The sequence below is a fragment of the Rhinatrema bivittatum genome, chromosome 8 (assembly GCF_901001135.1).
Source record: "Rhinatrema bivittatum chromosome 8, aRhiBiv1.1, whole genome shotgun sequence".
Classification (NCBI taxonomy): Eukaryota; Metazoa; Chordata; class Amphibia; order Gymnophiona; family Rhinatrematidae; genus Rhinatrema; species Rhinatrema bivittatum.
The window spans coordinates 94,768,548-94,789,755 of NC_042622.1; the positions used below are offsets into that span (position 1 = coordinate 94,768,548).

General features: G+C 45.1%; 1 protein-coding gene across 1 annotated transcript in view; it reads left to right on the forward strand.

Moving 5' to 3' along the window:
* Positions 1–20,212, forward strand: part of AGPAT2 (1-acylglycerol-3-phosphate O-acyltransferase 2) — a 35,793-nt gene extending 15,581 nt beyond the window's left edge. Inside the window, exons 2-6 of the mRNA XM_029612309.1 lie at positions 6,864–6,997; positions 7,426–7,601; positions 11,871–11,966; positions 17,566–17,638; positions 18,020–20,212. Of these exons, the coding sequence (XP_029468169.1) occupies positions 6,864–6,997; positions 7,426–7,601; positions 11,871–11,966; positions 17,566–17,638; positions 18,020–18,183 (643 nt within the window). The 3' untranslated portion in view covers positions 18,184–20,212. The remainder of the gene's footprint in view (positions 1–6,863; positions 6,998–7,425; positions 7,602–11,870; positions 11,967–17,565; positions 17,639–18,019) is intronic.
* The last annotated feature ends 996 nt before the right edge of the window (positions 20,213–21,208 follow it).

Sequence of the window (21,208 nt, forward strand, 5' to 3'; positions counted from 1 at the left end):
AGTCCTAATGCTGTTATTTGAAAGGGTAAATAACCGTTCCCTATTTACCCATTCCACCCCACTCATGATTTTATAAATCTCAGTCATATACTCTCTGTCACCTCTTCTCCAAGCTAAAGAGCCTTAATCTAGTTAGCCTTTCTTCAAAATTGAGATTTCCATCCCCTTTATCATATTTATTGTCCTTCTCTGTTCCTTTTCTCTGTTCGCTATGTTTTGTTTTGGTTTTTTTTTTAGATGGGGCAACCAGAACTGCACTCAATACTGATGGTATGGTCACACCATGGATCTGTGCAAAAGCATTATGATGTTCTCAGTTCTGTTTTCTATCTCTTTCCAAATAATTCCTGACATTTCATTTGCCTTTTTGACTGCTGCTGTACATGGAGCCTTTTTCCTGAATGGTGACTTCTAACGGGGAAGCCCGCATCATGTATCTATAGTTGGGATTATTTGTCCCTATGTACATTGTCCACATTAAATTGCATCTGCTGTTTAGATGTCCAGTCTCCTTGTCTCACAAGGTCCTTCTGCAGTTCCTTACAATCCATTGCTGTTTTAACAACTGAAAACAATTTTGCATTATCTGCGAATTTGGTCACCTAACTCATTCCTTTCTCTAGATCATTTATGAATGTGCTAAATAGCACAGGTCCCAATATAGATTCCTGCGGCACTCCAATAATGATCTTTCTCTATTTGGAAAACTGCCCATTTAGTCCTGCCCTTTTGTTGCCTGTCTTTTATCCAGTTATCAGTCCACAATAGGACACTGCCTCCTATCCCATGACCTCCCAATTTATAAGTCACCTCTGTGGAACTGTGTCAAAAGCCTTACCCAACTCTCTGGTCACGCAGTCAAAGGAATTAATCAGAGTCATCTGATAAGACCTATGTCTAGTAAAACTATGCTGCCTCAGATGTTGTAATCCTTTGGATTCCAGAAGCTGCACTAGCCTCTGTTTTAGCAGTGATTCCATTAATTTACTCACCGCAGAGGTCAGACTAACAGGCCTTAGGCTCCCAGCCTCTGCCTTACTTTCATTTTTGTGAAGAGGAGCCACATCTGCCTGTCTCCAGTCCTCTGGAACTACACCTGACTCTAAAGAAGAATTGAAAAGGTCAACCAGCAGAATAACCAGAACTTCTCTAAGTTCCCTTAAAATCCATGGCTATAGCCCATCTGGCCCATTGTTTTATATGCTTTTAGTTTAGCTAGCTTCTCACGAACACAGTCTTTTCTGAAAATCATTGTAGGTTTATTTCTCTTCCAATTCTACTTGTATCAATTTTCTGCAGTCCTGCTCCCTGGCCCTTCCTCACTGAACACTAAACAGAATATTTGTTAAGCAATTCCATTTTTTCTCCACATCCACATATTCCCAGACTCTTGGTCTGAGTCTCACAATGCCACTTTTGCACGTCCTCCTATCACTAACAAAAAGTCTTGACCCACCCCCATTTTCATTATTTACTGGTTTTCCATTTGCATCTTTGCTATCCTGACTATTTTCCCAGCTTAGCTTTTCCAGATATTGCTGTGGTCGTCCTCTTTCTGCAATCTCTGGTAGTTTTTGAATACTAACCTTTTATTCCTTATCTTTTCAGCTACTTTATAAAATCATAGGACGGTAAGAGGGAAAAGAGGCCACCAACAAAAATGTTTGTTTGCCTTTATAATACTTGCTTTGTTTTGCTCTCTCCTCTTCTTCTTCCCCCTAGATTTTTCCCATCCAGCTAACGAATCCTTGAGGTTCCCTTTGTAACAGATTGTACAGACAACTCCCTCACTCTCCCTTAAGGAGCCTGGTTCAAGGTTTTAACTCAGTCCTCCTTCAGGCAGAATGCTGCAAGGGATTCTGGGTGAAGGGAGGTTCCCTTCACCCTACCATAAGGCTTGAGGAGAGGCCCCAGGGAATGGGTAGGACCTCGCAATACAGCCGGACTAGATGTTTACTTGTTAGTTATGCCTGACGCACGGTGAGTTACTATCTTGATTCTTGTATCTTTGAAGCACCATAAATAATTATCTGCACCATAACTAAATTGATCCAGTCTTACTATATTCCTGAACTATACCTGCGGCCGTAGCAGGCCCAAAAATACTACACATGGTGTCAGTTTTGGGGATTGTTTTTGCTTAAGCAGGAAGCACAAGTAAAAACCCACAGCCTCCAAAAAGAAAAATTTGCTTGCAGAGTTTTTTTCCTAGGGTCTTCTGACTTCAATTTCTACTACAGCAGGCTAAGGGGCTATCCATACTGGGCAATCAGGGGTCAAGTAGTAAGTTAGGGCTGGACAGGCCAGCAGGTGTGTTTTTTTTCTTCATCTTGTATGAGTTATCCATTTGGGAGCTGGCCCTAAAGGGAGATACAATGGAGTAGGTAATACAGGTCCTGGCCACAGGACAGCAACAGCTGCAAAACACTGCACAAACACAAATAGATAAACGGCAGCAGCTACAAGACTATTTAACGCAACAAGGTGCAGTCTTAACTCAGCTAGATGAGGCCCTGCAATCGGCTATGTCCAGAATACCTCAGGCACCTTCACCTTTGCATATCCTGTTTAAGTTGAAGAGAGGAGAGGACCCAGAAGACCTGGAGGTCTTTCTAAAGAACTTTGAATGGACTGTCGGCCTGTCTGGAGACCAGCTGGACAACTTCTTGGCTAATTTTCTCACTGGCAAGAGTCAAGCGGTGTTCCAGGCAGCCTGTCCAGATGGGAGGGCTTCCTATGAGGATGTCAAGGCCGCTATACTACAGAGAGCTGGATACTCCCTAGAATACTATCGGCAGCAGTTCCAAAGGGCTTTCCTTTAGCCCAAGGAGAGCCCCAGAAACCTCTTTCATTGTTTGAAATATGCTGGGTGGAAGTGGCTCCATCTGGAGGCAAAGTTGGGACTGGAAGTGGCTCATCAACTACTCCTGGAGCAGTTCCTAGATGGTCTGGACCAGCACATGCAGAATTGGGTTTGTTGACACACTGGGCTCACCCTGGAAAGAGCCCTGGAAGTGGCGGAAGCCTTCCACCAGGCATAGTCAATGCCAGCTGGCATAAGAGGCTTAAAGAGACAACCCATGACAATTCCTTGGAAAGGTGCAGCGGATAGAGAACCTCAGCAACAAACCTTCAAGGTAGGGGCTCAGCTTCCATACCCAGTTTCCAGATGCCAGTTTGTCCACATGTTTTAACTGTGGACAGAAAGGACAGTTGGCAAGGGACAGTCAGTATGGCCATAGTGAACCTATGAATGTTTGCTTGGTGGCCCAGCCAATGCCAGAAGAGGACGTGCACTTACTTAAAAGTAACGCTCTGAAGCAGCAATGAGCCACAACTCGAAAAAAAGGGGAATCCAGAGAAGTGGGAACAACCCAGAAATGGGGCTTTGAAGACCCTCTTTGTTTGTGCCCTGTATGCAGAGAATGGGCATGAAGAAGACTGCTGTCTATATATAGGCAGGTGGAAACTGAAGAGTCTTTAAGTGAACCTGGTAGGGCAGAAACCCGATCGGCCCTACAGGAGTGTTCTTTCTGTAAAACAGAAGGTCATGCAAAGCAAAAATGTCCTTGGCTTGATGACCTGGAGTGCGAGCGCAAAATAGCGGAACAACATGAGAAGAAGCAAAGCTGCAATTTTGTAAGTGGCCTCTGTGCAAGACTTAAGGACGTTATAATCCAGGTGGAACTGGAGGGAGCCTCTACCCAGGCCTTGGTAGATTCTGACTGTAGCAAAACGCTCCTTTGCCAGGACTTACTATTTCAAGGACATATTAATGATGAGAAAATAGAGAAAGTAACATGTATACATGGGGATGAACAAAAGTGTTCAATGTCTCACGTCCTCTCGATGACCGCTGCAGGACAAGCCATATTAGAAGCAGCCGTCCTCTCCAAGCTTCCATATCCATTAGTCCTGGGTCGAGATTATACCCGTTTTGCAACCTTATGGAGACAACTCATGAGTGTTGGGGCAATACAACTGGAGGGAGAGGCACTTGAGACAGAGCTGGGGTATGCCCTGGGCATGTCTGGACACTCGACCGAACTGAGGGGAAGGGTATGTGATGGAGTGTGCAGACAATTCCCTCATTCTACCTTAAGGAGCCAGTTCAAGATTTTAACCCAGTCCTCCTTAAGGCAGAATGCCGCAAGGGATTCTGTGGCTGGAGGAAGCCCGAATATGCTACACTACCACATTTTAACCAGGTTAGTTTTCCTGAAGTCTAGGACCCTCACCTTTTGAATGAATCTTCATCTCCTGCACTCTTAATACCGAACCACACCATCTGGTGATCACTGGATCCCAGATGACCCAGGTCCAGTATTGCCCCCTCGCATGTGGGTTCCGTCACCAGTTGACAGATCAGTTCTTCCTCCAGAGAATCCAGGATCCCCTGCCTCTAGAGGACACCGCAGCCAGAATGTCCCAATCAACATCTGGCAGATGGAAATTCACTAGCAATATAGCACCTTCTCTTTCATAGCAGTTTTGTGAATATCCTATGCTAAATCTCTATCCGTTTTCTTAAAAAACGAAATTCCTCTAGTTTGTTTGTCTTGATTAGATTGCAAGCTGTACAGAGCGGAGACTCTCTCTTATGTGTTTTTGTGCAGTGCTGGGTACGTCAAGTGGCGCTATAAAAGTAATTAGTAGTAATGGTAGTACTACCTTTGTACTCTGGTTTGGAGACTATGTGACAATGCTGTCCACCGCCGTATGGAGAAACCTGGGTTGGCCAGGGCTCGGTGTGCTGCAGAGGCTCACTCACAGCATCTGAGTGGGGAAGGAGTCCCAGTCATTGCGCAGTATTAACACCTAGTGGCCGGATTTTGGTTCCACGACTGCAGGGTTCGGTTAGGAGCTCTGGAGCACGGCCCCCGGCTGAGGACTGTTGGAGGCGATGAGATATAGGGGAAATAATTCTGGGTAGGTGTGAATGAAGGCTAAATCCCAGCCCTAGTTCTGATCGGGCTGGAGGTACAGAGGTGTAGTAGAAAGAAGCCAGATTAAAAATAAATAGCGCAGCAAATGTCCTGAAATAACCATGACAGGATAAACCGCTGGTAGTGGGGAAGAGAGCTAACACAGTGAGATTTACAGTTTTGTTACCACTTTGTAGTAGCCTGTGAAAATCTGGGAGCAGGTGTTATAATAGCCTCATAACCCACAGGACCCTTAAATCACTCTTTCAAACACAACTGGCCCCAAAATGCTGTCAGAGCAGAAATGGTACAGGGAGAGCATACAGTTACACAGTGCTCTATGCGCAAGGGCAGGAGAGGCTCTGGTTCATGCTTCCCATGCCGGAAGAACATGATCGAGAGTTCCATGTGACCCCCATCAAGAACACAAGAAAATGCCATACTGGGTCAGACCAAGGGTCCATGAAGCCCAGCATCCTGTTTCCAACAGTGGCCAATCCAGGCCATAAGAACCTGGCAAGTACCCAAAAACTAAGTCTGTTCCATGTAACCATTGCTAATGGCAGTGGCTATTCTCTAAGTGAACTTAATAGCAGGTAATGGACTTCTCCTCCAAGAACTTATCCAATCCTTTTTTAAACACAGCTATACTAACTGCACTAGCCACATCCTCTGGCAACAAATTCCAGAGTTTAATTGTGCGTTGAGTAAAAAAGAACTTTCTCCGATTAGTTTTAAATGTGCCCCATGCTAACTTCATGGAGTGCCCCCTAGTCTTTCTACTATCCGAAAGGGTAAATAACCGATTCACATCTACCCGTTCTAGACCTCTCATGATTTTAAACACCTCTATCATATCCCCCCTCAGCCGTCTCTTCTCCAAGCTGAAAAGTCCTAACCTCTTTAGTCTTTCCTCATAGGGGAGCTGTTCCATTCCCCTTATCATTTTGGTAGCCTTTCTCTGTACCTTCTCCATCGCAATTATATCTTTTTTTGAGATGCGGCGACCAGAATTGTACACAGTATTCAAGGTGCGGTCTCACCATGGAGCGATACAGAGGCATTATGACATTTTCCATTTTATTCACCATTCCCTTTCTAATAATTCCCAACATTCTGTTTGATTTTTTGACTGCCGCAGCACACTGAACACACAAGTGGTTTTTCTGGAGGATTTCAAACACGCCGGATTCTGCTTCACTTTCCCTGTCGTTAATCAGTCCAGACCTCTCATGTTAGCACAGACAAGGGATCCCTCTGCTCCAGACCTTGAAAAACCTGAAAATCCGAAAGCCACTCGCACATAAAACGTGTCAGTGTTCAGCAGCTCAGTCCAGGAGCCTCGCATTATCGGGTCTGGTTTTCAGGATAGCTGTGGTGAATGTAATGCTGATATATTTTAGGCTCACTCTTTGAGTGTTCTCCAAACCATCCAGTTTGCTGAGGCTGTAGGAGCACCTAGAGAAAGCATACTTTGCGCAGTGAGTGGGTCCTGGTCCAGTTCCAGTTGCCTATATCATTAAAGACTTTAGTTAATTGACTTTTTTTGTTCCTTTGTTTAAAATGTTTGCAGTGCTTGGTGTTTTAACCAAAACCACCATCCCAAGTGGCACTAACTGACTTTATTAGTTTTGTCAACATAAAAACTAACAAGGATTGAACTGGCGTGAAAGCTGAATTCCTCTAACAAGAACAGGTTTTACAATGATCGGGTGGGGGCAGAGAGGTTTGCATTGCACCTGTGATAAAACAGTCTCCTGTACTTTCAGACCAACTACTTTTGAGAGCACAAAATTCACCCAGTTAGAACATTTTCATTTTCAAAGCCTGAAGGAGGGAGAATGGTACCGTTTTTAAACTCTCTCATTTGGACTCTCTTACCCAGATTATTAATGAGTGCGCTCTCTCTCTCTCTCTCTCTCTCTCCCCCCTATACAGTGTGGTGCGGGCTTTTGGACGCCTCTTGAAGTACGCATATGGCGTAAGGTTTGAGGTGCAAGGGCTGGAGAATTTTAACGTTGAAGGACCATATGTTGTCATTTCCAATCATCAGAGCATCCTGGACATGATGGGTAAGGTGCTGACATGAGGGGGAGGGAGTGGGCACTGTCCTGTGGCATTGAGAGAAGTGAGTCAGAGGGAGGCCAGGCCTTGTAACTGCTGCTTACCCATATGGTCTCTGTCTTCCTGTTGGATCTCTCTGAAAGAGTTGCTGCCTTGTAAGACATACTTCTAGAGAAAAAGCAAGCTAGTGATCCTTTAAAGTTCTGCTGTTGGCCTGCTGCAGAGTCAGTCATTAGGATCACAAGATGCCAGAACCCCATAAATTCATTATGGGATTTGTGAAATTCAGGGTCGACAAGTAAGCTGTAGGTGATAGCTTTTTATTGGACTAACTTAACACATCTGTGATGAGTTATTCCCTCTTCCTCAGGTCAGGGATTTGAAAAGCTTTGCTGCCCTGTTGCTGAGGTTGATGGTTTTCTGTTTTCTGGCCTAGGATTGTTTGAGATTCTCCCAGACCGGTGTGTTCAGATCGCTAAGAAGGAGTTACTGTATGCTGGCCCTGCGGGTTTGGTGGCCTATCTAGCAGGTGTCGTCTACATCAATAGGAAACGGACAAGTGATGCAAAGACTATTATGGCAGAGGTGGCCCAAACAATGCTAAAAGAGAATGTAAGTGTAGCAATGGGACCCCATAGGCAGGGGAGGAGGGAGGGTGCAAGGGAGAAGCTCTTCCTTCTGTTTCAAAACGATAGGAGCCAGTGAGTGAGGGGATCCAGAGGGGGCAGGGAGGGAGTGAACCAGGGATCACTAGGGGTGATTGAACCAGGGTGAGTGGGGGGAGAGTGAACCAGGGAAAACGAGGGGTTTGAGGGGGGATAAAGGCGTGAATGATTTGGGGAGGAGGAAGGGAACTGGGAAAAGCAAGGGGTTGGAGAGGAAGGGAAGGAACTAGGGTTTGCTGATGGGAGAGGGAGGGAAAATAGGGTGAGTGGGGGGCTGGCCTCTTCTCCTCACCCCCCTCCCCACCAGCATCCTATCTCTTCTCCCTTATCCACCTCTTCTCCCCTCAGCCCCAGTCTCTCTCCCCACCCTTGCTCCCTTCAGCCTGCCCCATTATCCCTCCTCTCCCTTCAGCTTTCCTTCTCCATTTCCTCCTTCCCTTTCAGCCCCCTCCTTCTCCTTTCCCTGCTCGTCTTGCTCTTTTTTTCCCACCTGCCTCTACCCCCCCCAACAGGAAAAACAGCAAAGCCTCGGCAGGACAGTTGGGGCAGGATGGCCACCACATAGTGCACACGTAGGTTGCTCAGCTCCGAGGAAGCCTCAAAAAAATTGCCTTTTGTCTGACAACTATTGCCTTTAACATGCCGCACACGAAACGCAAGGCTAATATTCGGGAAAATGTTACCTCTACGCCAACACTGTCGGTGAGACAACCCAGGATTGAGGAGGCCTTCGGAAGAATCATGCAACCTGAACCGGAAGGAGGAGCCGCGGGCGAGATCAGTGGAGAGCAGCCGCTAGACGCCAGGGCCGTAGAAACACCCCTCAGTCCCGGAGCACCAACTACACCTACTCCCCCTTCGGAACGAACGCCTCCAAAGACCCCGATAGCCCCGAGAAGCAACGGTGGATGGCCGACTGCTTCAGAGAGCCCATTTTTTCAGGGCTCCAAGGGCCGGAGTGAGGAGGTACAGCGTCAAGAGGGGGAGAGACGCCCTTCTCAAGTAGGAGAGGAAAAATCTGAATCACAAGTCTTGCTGTCTTCGCATATGGAAATGCCGGTTAAAATGACACTAGAGGTAATTTGGAAAGCTATAATAACTTTGAATAAAGCATTTACTGATTTGACAAACACAGTGAAAGAAAATTCGAGTAAAGTTCAGTCTCAGGAAAAAAAGATTGTACAGATAGATGTGAAAGTAAAAGAAATTGATTACAAGGTGAAGAAAATGAAAGAAGTCCAGTGTGAGTTGATAAAATCTGAAACTGTTACGACTAGAAAGTTGGACTTTTTTGAGAATGAGTTAAGGAGATCAAATTTGAGGTTCCTTAACTTTCCAAAGACAAAATGGATATCCGCTAAAGATCTGTTAAAAAGCTATTTTAGTAAACAATTCCAGCAGTATAAAAAATGTTATATTTACTAGAGATGTGAATCTGAACCAGAATCGGTTCGGATTTCAGTTCCGATTCACATCTCTAATATTTACCATCAAAATTGGATATAAAAGATCAAGATTCGAAGACAATTGATAATCTATTGGACATAATAGAAAAATCTTTTGAAACAAATATAGAAACAAGAGCGACACTCCTAGTCTCATTCAAAAAGGTATCTGATAGAGATTTGGTACTTCAGTTGTACTTTCAGAAACAACAGCTTCAATTCTATGGAAAACAGATCAGAATATTTCCAGACATAAGCAAAATGATGCAAGAAAAGAGAGAACTTTTTCTACAGATGAAAAATGAAGTAATTACAAGAGGAGCCAAGTTCTACTTGAGATTTCCCTGTAGATGCAAAATAATAGATATGTTTTTTCAGAATCGGAGCAGTTAAGGCAGTATTTAGATTCACACTCCTAAGAACCTAAGAAGGTGTTGGTTAATAGTAAAAGGTGCATGTTGTTATGTAGCTTTTGTTGAATGATTAAAGATTTCCTGTATAATCTGCTTAATGTGCTTGCCCCCCCGACATCCCTATAATACACAGATAATATTGTTATTCTTTTTCTAGTAAGGAGTGCAAGAAGACTCAAGGTCCAATAATTTCATATTCAACTTTATTTATAATTGTAAATGTTTCAAGGAGCCACTCCTGATTTAAAATCATGCACAAATAAATGACTGCTTCAGGGTCCCCCGACACGGACCCCGTGTTTCGCCCGAAGGCTGCGTCGGGAGGGACAGTCTATAATTTCAACAAAAGCTTAAAGACAGCTGAGGAGTTCACACAGCTCAAAATGGCAAGGAGGGCCCTCCTTGCCATTTTGAGCTGTGTGAACTCCTCAGCTGTCTTTAAGCTTTTGTTGAAATTATAGACTGTCCCTCCCGACGCAGCCTTCGGGCGAAACACGGGGTCCGTGTCGGGGGACCCTGAAGCAGTCATTTATTTGTGCATGATTTTAAATCAGGAGTGGCTCCTTGAAACATTTACAATTATAAATAAAGTTGAATATGAAATTATTGGACCTTGAGTCTTCTTGCACTCCTTAGTGGATTTTGCTTACGATTTGTGGAGTGCAGTACTGCTCCTTCTTTATATTTGGATATTCTTTTTCTAGGCCATACTTTGGCTGTTTAATTTGGAATTAATATCCTTTCTGTATTTTGCTGTAAACATTTGTTTTTTCTTCTTGGAGGCAGGCCTCTCTCTTCTTTCTCTCCTGCCTCCTCTTCTTCCCACTCCTCTCTCCCTTCAGCATCCAACCTATATCCCCAGCTCTCTCCCTATCCCCACTCCTCCTTGCTCTCGTCCCATTTCCCTCTTCTTCCCACATCAGCACTATACATATCTCTCCCACTCCCTCTTGCTCTCTCCCCTTGTCTCATCCCCCCTTCTCTCCCTTCGGCCTCCCTCCTCTCTTCTCCCTGCTCCTATCTTCCCACTCCTCCTCGTGTTGCGCTCTCTCTCTCTACCTCCTGCTCCCAGTCCTCCCCACCTACCACAAAAAAAAAAAAAGACTCAGCAGCTCCAGCATAATACCCTACTATGTGGGCACTGCCGAGTCTTTGTCGTCGTTCTTGTGGGGGTGTTATTTAACATAGGCCTCACTCTTGGTGCTTGAAGATCTTCTCTCCATACAGTACAGAACAGTCGCTTAGTACTGACATGTCTCTGAGTAATGCTGGTTTTGTCATTTTCTCCTTTATCACTATGTCTGGTTTTTTAGCATCAAGCATTTATTTGGTCTGGGAATGAATAATTTATACTCAGTTATGCAAAGAATTTGTCAGATGGAATGACATTAACTGTAAATGTAACGTAAACAGCTAGCAGTGGGAACATGGGTGGGCCTTGGGGCAGAGCTGGGAGGAGCATGGTTGGTCCCTTCACCCCCTGACATAATGGGCAGATTTAGGGCTCATGATTGCAGGGTTCCAGCAGGAGCCCTGGTGCACGGCTCCTGGCCCGAGGACTTGCCAGTATAACGACCGGACTTAAAAGTAAGTTGGGAGGGGAAAATCCCCCGGGTAGTTGCGAGTGAAGGCTCCTGGTGCCAGAGCTCAGCCCTGATTCCCAGTGAGTTGGAAAACCTGTTCTCCATAGCTTGGAAGCCTCTGCTCTGACCCACTGCGCCAATTAGACCTTAAGGCCAGGAGTCGGAGACTTCTCCTTGTGGACTCTGTGACCTGACCTCCCTGGGCCTCTGGAGCCAGCTGTACTTGGCTCATAATAACACTGAAATGTCCGTGATTGCAAGATGCTGGAGAACCTGCTTGAATGCAAGGTATAGATTTAAACTTCTTATGAACACAGTCTTTGCTATCGCTTTAGGAGCCGGTGAATTTGAGGTGCAAGAGAAACTTGTGGGGAGAGGCCTGGTCAAAAAAGGAAGAGACTTAGAAGGCTAGGAAAGGGAGAGAGAGGTAATTACATTACCCTTTTGCCTAAGGTCATTGGGCTCCATCCCAGCCTCAGGTTCCTACCCTAACACGAGCACCAGGACTAGCGCAGGTGGTTGTTCTCCTTTCAATCCCCCATCCCCTTACCCAGGTGACCCATGAGGCTGTGAAAGAGGGGGGGCTCTGAAGGTAGGGATTAAACCTGGGTAACTACGCAAACTGAACTTCGGCTCCGTAGCAAGCCCTCCCTTCCTGTAACGCCACTGTTGTGGTTAATCCATTCTGTCCTTGCTGCTGTTTTCCTTAGCTTGAAAGCTGTTGCTTGTTTAAAATAATGAATATATTTTGGGGGGTTTCTCCTTTCTTTCCAAGCTGAAAATATGGGTGTACCCAGAGGGAACCAGGAACAACAGCGGGGATCTGCTGCCGTTTAAGAAGGGAGCCTTTCACCTGGCCATTCAAGCACAGGTAACGCGCAGGCTGCTGCTGCTAACGCATGCGATGACCGGATGGTTTCGCTGTGCTCTGCCTTAGGAAGCCTATTTCCACTCAACTCTTACCCTCCCAGAGGCTTGCATATGCTTCATGTTGATTTCTGTTACACTGGAGGGCTTGCGATTTCTTAATTTTGCCCACGCCATCAGCCAGCCAGATCCTGCTGGCCTTCTCTTACTTAAGGGGCTCCATAGTCAGTGAGACATTGAGTGGACACGTTATCTGGCTAGGTTTATGTCCTGGATATTCACTGGGATAAGTGTTCCACTGAATATCCCTGATTTAACATTATCTGGCTATCCGGCTATGGTTAACCAGATAACTTTACATTTAATTGGCTATAATCAAAAGAATATCACTGGTTAAGTGGTGCTTAAGGTAAAAAAAAACTCACATTGTGGGTCTGCAGCCCCAAACCTGTCCCCCACCTTCCTCCTATTCGAGCCAAAGGCCCTGTGGGATCGAACTTACTGCCCCCTCCCCAAAGTGCCCCATCGCTAAGTAAAAAAAAAACCAAACAATTTCAGGACCGGGAGTCATTGCTACTCAATCCCTCTCCTCACGCTTTGCTTCCGGTGTTCTCCAGGTCCTCCACCCACCTAATGCCCACCCCAGGCTTTTTCCTCTCTTCCCCCCCCCCCCCCCCCCGTACCCAAAATTGTTGCAGTTCTTCAGCCCAGATCGTGGTCGCATCCTACCATGATCAGGGCCCGATGCTACTGTAGTTGCTAGGCAGCTACGACATGGGCGTACGTTCCCAGCCTAGCAACTACAGTAACATCGGGCCCTGATCGCGGTAGGACGTGACCAAGATCCGGGCTGAAGAACTGCAGCGATGTTAGGTACTGGAGGGAGAGGAGAAGGTTGGGGGGGGGGGCAATTAAGTGGCTGGGGGACCTGGAGAGCACCATTAGGATAGGAAATATCAGGAACCAGGAGCAGAGCATGAGGGGGATTGAGCGACAATGACTCCCAGCCGTGAAATTTTTTTTTGTTTATTTAACTTAGGTGGGGTGCTTTGGGGAGGGGGCAGTAGGTTTGGCCCTGCAGGGCCTTTAGAGCTTCATTAGGAGGGAGGTGGGGGACAGGTTTGGGCTGTAGACCCATGATGTGCGGGTTTTTGTTTTCCTTAAGTGCTACTTAACCAGCTACTATATTCTTTTGATTATAGGCAGTTAAGTGTAAAGCGTTAAGTCTAAATGGTTTCTGAATATCTAGCCCAAGATATTTGGGTTAAAAGTTGATCTCTTTCCCTCATCCAGAGCATTCCACGTGAGTATCTTCTACACTAAAGGGATTATTAAATTTTTATACCTGGGATGAGGGCAATTTTTAAATAAATTTACAGTTTTTCAAGTTGTAGCAATTTTTCTTTTTTTATGTGCTTTGAAAACTAACAAGGTTGTGTGGTGCTTTTATGTGGCCTCCCTCCTTTCCATGTCTGTGCCTCTCTAAAAACATTATCAGCGATGTTTGGCAGTTCAGTCTGAGCATAAACATCCATCTCACTTATTGGACCCCTTCCCATATGATAAGAGATGTTCTCTGGGAAGGGAACCGTATAAATTTAAAAAGTAATTCCTCCTCAGCCCCTGGAGAAGTGCTGCCTTCTGGCGATTGTCTCAGCACGTCCAGTGCTTTGGGCCGTGTGAGCAGGAGAGGGCCGATGTCAGTAGCAGAGCAGGAGGAATGCATGGGGCACTGAAAATACAGGAATGGTTTGGTTGCAGAGCTGACTATGCCTGCTCCTGCTCTCCCCAAGCAGTGGTAGCAAAGTTACCCTGGTCTGGCCTTGTGTCTTGCCACTAAAATCAGTTTTTGCCGTGGCACATCCTGGCAGTGTTGTGCTACCTCTGCAGCAGTTTTCCCACTGAGGGATGTGGGCAGCTGAGCACCACACTCTCCCAACAAAACCACTGAATTTTACTGGTTTAGGTGAAATGAATGTGGGAAAAGGAGGAGCCGGTGAGGCACCTCTAATAGCCATCTTCCAGTTCTAATTTCTGAAACACAGAAAAAACCTACAGTACCGTGTTTGAATCATAGAAAGACAATGATAGCCCCAGGACCTCCTTTCTTACACTGCCAAGGATACGTGCATGTCACCATGCCAAACTGCACGTGTAAGATTTATGGGAGAGCATGTTTGTCGTCATGCAGCATGCAAATTGTTGGAAGACAACAGCTTCCATCTTTTTTCATTCACTCTGATTGGTCCTTGCGGTTTGATGATATTGCTCATGTGATGCAGTCAGGAAGGCAATCTCGGATGCTGCTTCTCATGCATTTGCCAGTAGAAAAGCTAAGGCTTAGACCCATCTCAGAAGAAGGCAGGCCCAAGTTACTCCACTAGATGGCAGTGTCTTGCAATATCTAGCTGCTGCCACCGTGTCCAGCTCTGGCCATCGCAACACAACCCTGCAGCCAAAATCCCAAGTACATTTTCTCTTTCCAAGATTTTATATGTAACCTTTTAACATGCAAACGAGTTACCATACAGGGAACTGTGTTGTGTACTACGATTTATAGCTTGGCTCTTCTTGAACAGTGCTGTGTCAACTGATGAGGTGACATAAATAAATGTAATTAAAAGGAAAATGGGAAAAAAAAAGAAAACATTTGTTGCCAGGCATGGGATAAACATGGGTCGTGGCAGCACTGACATACGGGAGAGGGATCCCAAGGCTTTACTGCTGGATTCTGCTGGCCAGGGTCCGGCATCACCTGGCAGCACAGCAAGTCTGGGACAGCCAGCAGCGATCGGAGGGAAAAGCCAAGACACCGTGCTCTGGAAATAAAGGCCTTTTGGTTTGGATTTGATTTTCTTTTTAACTCTCTTCCATATAACATTGCTGCTTTGTCCCATTAGTAGCCTGGAACTGTCAAAGACTTTTTAGTTCTTTTAAAGCCAGGCAACTCCTTAGGACCACCCCTCTGTCCAGGAGACTGGCATAACCTGATGCTTGGCCCAAAGGGCTAGTGGTGACTAGTGCAGGGTCCCTACCATTTCAATGCAAGCTGCAGTTCCTCTGCACCTGCAGAATCCTAGCTTAGAGCATCCTAATTGCATCTATCCATGGGGGAAAGAAAAGCTAAGGACAGCGGTGAGAGCATAATGAGGTTCCGTGATCCGTGCAGTGTGACTGTGGCATAACTAATACCTGATTCTGGCTGCCAGGCTGCAGTCCGGCCCTAAGAGAAAAACCCATTGCAGGAGTCGGTGACTCTCTCGTTCTCAACCTGTATATTCATTCACGCTGCTGCTGCTGCTGCTGCCGCCTTATGCTCTTGTTTGCACTGCCTGAGAATCAGCCTCTAGGTGAAGTGACAAGATCAATGATGGGCTAATGAGAGAGAGGCACACGGCATATCCTGCTGCTTTCTGACAAGCAAATGACACAGTAATGGAAACAAGGAGGCGGTAGTTGGCATAACTCCCTGAAGGCTTCTCGGAGACGGTGTCAGTTTGCTGGTGCGGGTTCCACAGTCCCTATGGTTGCTTTTAGGATCTGGCACATGCTACACTTGTGGCTGATTTAAACTTGGAGAGGGAATCAGGATTTCCAAAGGGAACTGGCTTCTGGGCGGGTTTAGTCCTAGATACAAATAATTGGTTATGCCCTCTGCCTGCACAGAATCTTAATACCGGCAGAAAAGGGCCGATCAGGGTTTCAATTGCATGATCCACGATTTTATCCAGACTGTGAAGAAGCATATCTCATCCCATTAAACAGGAAAAACAACAGAGAGGACTCTGATGTTTTGATGCAATATTTGTGCACGTATGTGGAAAGGATGGGTAAAATGGAACTTAAGGTAGTATTTTATTGTGCATTTCTCAAGGGTCAGAAGCTGAGAAAACTGCTTCCAGCGAGCATCTTTAATTGTTTAGCTTCTGGGGTCTTGGAGGGGACCTGCTAGCTATGTGGTGGCTTATATGAATTGAGTCGGTAGCCCTTGGACCTGTTCTTGTGGAGCTGTTGTGCAAATCCACCATCCCAGCTAGCACGAATTAGCTCAGCAGTTTCTTACCTTTGTTCTTTCTTGAGCCCATGATGGCGGATACTGTTTTAAAACCACAGCTGGCTATGAAACACACACCTTAGGATTTCATTATCAGGTAATACCACAGTTGAAGCTGGCAGATAATTTTCATCTTAGAAAATGCTGTGCAATATAAAAATAGAGAAAGGTGTGTAGATGTGAATTAGAAAAAAATATTTAAATTGTAGTATGAGGGAACTTGCACAAGTAGTGAGACCACTGGCGTTTCAGCGCTATGTCTTTTCACTTCGCCCTTCTCCAAAAGGCTGGCAGATACAAAGCTCATGTTCTGACCCTGGCTTGGCCAGCTGTGTTAGATTTTACTGCGTTGTATTCTTCCTGATAACTTGACAAGGTGGTTGTATCTTTGGGGGGTGCAGGCGAAGCTGGAAGTCCAGGGATGGGGTGGGGTGGGGGACCACCGCTGTTGCTTTGATCTCACTGCGTCGGCGTTGCACAGGAAATCACGTGATGCTTGTCTGTTATGTCTTGCATTGTCAATTAAACAGATCGGCATTTGTCTTATGAACTGAGCAAGCTGCTTGGTGGGAGAACTCTGCAGCCATCTGATTCCTCCTTCCCCCGCCCCCCCATGGAAAGTGTTTTCATTTATCCTTTTTCGTCTGACATCTGCCTTATTTTCTAAATGTGTAATAAAGCTCTTCAATGTATCCATTGATACATTGGAAAAAAAAAAAAATCCAAGTTTTGCAATGGATTACCTGAGGGACAGAGTGTTGCTAGGGGTGGTCAAGAAGGGTGACCGCCCTGCAATTCAAGCCCAGGGTGGGGGAGAAACCATGATGGCTGGTAGAGTCACATGTGAGTCCAGAAGAAATGGGGGTCCCAAAAGCAGCCCTTGCTGTTTTGTCCTGCATTTGCTCTGCTTGAAGGAGGAGCTGAAGGATTCCTCTCTGTCTTGGACTATCTAGAGCCCCTTGTGCATGACCTGAGGTGTGCTATTGGCCTTACAGAGTACTTGCTCGTGGCTTCCATTGTTTTGCCTCATCGGGGACATTCCTTATAGCAGGGGCTCTCGACCTACTCCTAGGGACACACCTAGCCAGTCGGGTTTTCAGGATATCCACAATGCATGCAACTCTTCCTATGCCTGTTCACAGAGGATATCCTGAAAACCTGAATGGCAGGGTGTGTCCTGAGAACTCTGTTGAGGACCATTACATTACAGCATAAGACATTGCAAAGAGTGCTGCTTTTTTTTTTTTCTGTGAAGATTTACGTAGTGTCTGAGTCACCTCCTTTGTGCCCATGAAATATCTGAAAAACAAGCTGGAACTGCTTATCTTAAGACATGTACACCAGCCACTGAAAATTGCTGGAACACATTCCATCGCCATCAGCAGCAGCCTGGCTTGCTTTCCATACGCCTAAGCAAAATGCTGAAAGGGTAGAAGCATGTAATTTTTAAATCATTCTTTTTTTTTTGGTGGTCAAGTTTATATGAAATTTCAGAATGAAACGAATGGGAGCTGTGGTTTTTCTTACATTCCTCTCTCTTTTCTTTAAGGTACCCATTATTCCGGTTGTGTACGCTTCCTATCACACTTTTTACAACAACGCGAGAAACTTCTTTACAACAGGTACATGTTTCGCTTGCTTCTGTTGTGTTGTGCATGCTGGTACTGTCCCATCGAGCAGTGCTGGGAAAAGCTAATGGAACATAGATCAGTAGGTGGCCTACTGCTAAAAACAGTGCAACTAAATAGCTTTTTATCATCCTGATTGCACCAGTTGACCACGCTGCACAGCACCTCACTTCGGTTTCTGTTCCAAGGGTTCTCTGGATCTCTTTTGGATGTTCATTACCTTGTAGTGTTAGTGTGTGTGTTTAAATGAGTCGGTAACTAAGGTGAATTTAAGCATGGCAGCAAATCGGCTTAAATGCATCTTATTTATTGACACTCCCTCATCTTAAAGCTAAACTGCATTAGGTTTTTCTCTTCTTCTCTTGCAATTTCCAGGGAACGTTAAAGTTGAGGTCCTTCCCAGAATTGAGACTAGGGGCCTTACGGGCGAGGATGTGTCTGACCTCACAGAGAAGTGCCACCGTATCATGAGAAGGACCTTTTTCCAGCTCTCTAACAAAGCAGAAGAGAACAGCGGCTCTGCCCCGACAGCACAGTAAGGATCCAGAGAGAGCCTGTTCAGTGCCCAAGCCTCCCAGTGCCAAGAGATGCCACGCCGTGCCTTAGGTGATGGACCTCAGGAGACAGCAAAACCTCTAACAAAATACAATTTACCTCTGCTATACGAGTGTTGCAGTGACTCTTTTAGAAAGTATTAAGTGATTGGGCAGGGGCTGTAATACTTGAAGACTTTCATGCACTAATTCTAACATATAACTACTCTTTGCCAAAGCTGTATTACAGGGAATGGTAGGCATACTGAAGCACATGGTTGTAGTCACAAAAAAACTTGATACAATGATCCCACCTTGGGTAACTTCAGTCCAAGATTCTAATTCAGCAACTTTCGACATGCACTGTCCTCCCTCTGACCTATTTTTCCTGTCCTTCTTTGTAACCTTTGGAGTAGTGGGGCAGTGTTTGTGATGTCACAGTGTGTTCTGTTCTGCGACTTATTCTTGGGCACCCACCCTCCAGAAACCTCAGGCCATTGTAGCACTGCACCATTCAATAAGGAAAGCAATCTCTAGACCATGGAGCCGCCCACTTCTGCACAGAGCTGGCAGGTGAGGTACTAAGGTCACGGTGGATGCCAGAATGGCAGAGGTGTAATTGACTTCAAGAGAACACATCTGCCAGGAGAAAGTGAGGATTGGTTTAGCAGAGAGATGTTTTGCCAGTTGCCATTTTTCAGCTTCAGCTAGTCATTTCCATCTGCGAAATCCATGCTTTTTGCATTGCTTGACAAAACAAGGCCTACCTGCGTACCTTTGACTGTTCGTATGCGTGTTGTCCTGTCTCGACTTTACAAGGCAGTGTAATGAATGACAGTGAGTAACCTGCCGCACTGCATTCACTGCTGAGGAGTTCCTTGGTTTGTCTTTCTACCTTTTATCGATCTTCCCTCCCCCCAAAATGGGATGCTCAGTCGGCTGCAGCACCCTTTGCTTGATCAAGAGCTGGAGGGCTGCTACCTCTGAGGTGCACCCAGCACTGCTTTTTGACCACTAGGGGGCCCCCTGAGCAGTAGCTGCCCTCCTTGGGCCTGAATGGATCATCTTGGTGGTTCACCCAGGGACAGCTGATCCTGATGGACAGGGAACAAGGATTGATTTTAACTTCATAAACACAATAATTTGACATCTGGGCAATTGTTTGGTAAACAGTATATTTTTAATGGGGGCTTTATATCTGTAAAGTAACAGCTTTATTTGACATATCTGAGAAGAGTTTCTGGCTGCAGATTCAGAAGCCAGTGGCATGAAACAAAAAACTTTTGTAATTGAAAGTAAATAGGTGTTTTCTATAATGTGTTCTTTACCAAAGCATTAATCATTCAAGAGGTGGATTCGGAATGAATCTGATATGTCTGTCTTGGTGGGGGATGTTAAAATGACACAGCTGCTATTGTAGAGTGACCTGACTGTGAGCAAAGTGGCGTGTGTGGAACAGCTTGGGAGAAGGCAATGCTCAATTTCCCTGAGACCAGAAAGAAATGATAGAATCTACACCGCAGGCAGAAGAGCCAAGTTGTTGAATCAGTGTCATGATTAGTGAGAGCCCAAGGCTGATTTTCATGCTGTCTTATTTAAGGTCACCAGCGCTAGTCTGTGCACCCACAAGGCTAACATGCTGGGCCTATGGCCTTATTATAAAAAGGCTGTTCAGTGTGCGCCACTGGCAGGGAGAAAGTTATTTTTTTTCCTAAAAATGAATTTCTTTAAAATGTTTTGGATTACTGGGCCCAGGCCCCTCTTGTTTCATCTTGCCCTGAGTTGTAAGATACTGAAAATGATAAGAGGAGATATTTTTTAAAGTGAGTTCTTGGTGGTGTAGAGTGCCACACAATAGTCGTACCCAGCAGGGATTGTACATGTAGGCCATATTTGACCAGCTATGGTAAAGCACTGGTTTAGATTCTGATATATTGGTTTTGATGAACAATACTGTTTAAAAAAAAAAAAAGTGTAATTGACAACCAAACGAATTAAATTACAAAACAGATATTTGGTCACTGTCCCAGTGACTTTCTGGGGAGACAAGGACAGTACTAGAGAGGGGTGTGGGTGTGCTGCTGGAGAACAGATTAAAACAATCATAGAAATACCTCACAGAAAGTGTTATACATTATTTTTTTCTTCCTCCAAGCATTCTAGTGTTACATTTTTTAAAACTAGTGAAAACAAAAATCAACCCAGTCCTTTGACATGTAGAAGCTTGGCCAGGTAACAGCCCAGTGAATATTGGTGGAACTGTGGTGTTACATGAATGTTTTGTAACACGTTTATAACAAAGTAGGGGGCCGCTCAAGCTGGGCTTTCCCTATCAAATTACATCACATTCTGTTGGACGTGGCCAGCCGCACGCTGCAGCTGCTTCCACAGTAGGGCTGGAGCGGCAGCCTCGTTAATCCCACCTAATCTGTGTTAGTACAGTAATGGTTATTGTAAACTCTTCTGCTGGCCAGGGGGCATTCAGTACCCCTCCCCCCCTCTGAAGAAGCCCCACTGCCCCAGTAAAGGATGGAAGTCATTGACTTGGTGAATATTTTTTTTTTCTCCTTTGTTAAAGGCAAAGCAATAGTTTTGTACATTATAAAAACATTTCTTGGGATAGTGTGTCCATCTCAGGGATTTGGTTGTCTCTTGCTGTGTTCTCTTTTCATTCACTTTTTCTCCAATCGTATATATAAAATTATTTGATGCAATTGTTGGAATATAATATATTTTAAGTTATATATTTTTTACAATCAATGCTAGAAAAACTATTTGCGTTAAAAATATCATTGTGGAAATAGAGTAAATTTTCTTATAAAAAAAAAAAAAGCCTCGGAGCTTTATTGGATTTCTTTAATGGCCAATGTCCTTGTTAAGTAGGGAATAAAAATGTTATGTTCAAGATGATGCAATAAGACTGATAAAAAAAAAAATCAGTGCTAAATGTTTAACTCTTATTCTTTTTTTTTTTTACACTTCAGATGTAATAATCAAATGAGATGCACACCCCACAATAATTAAACATTGT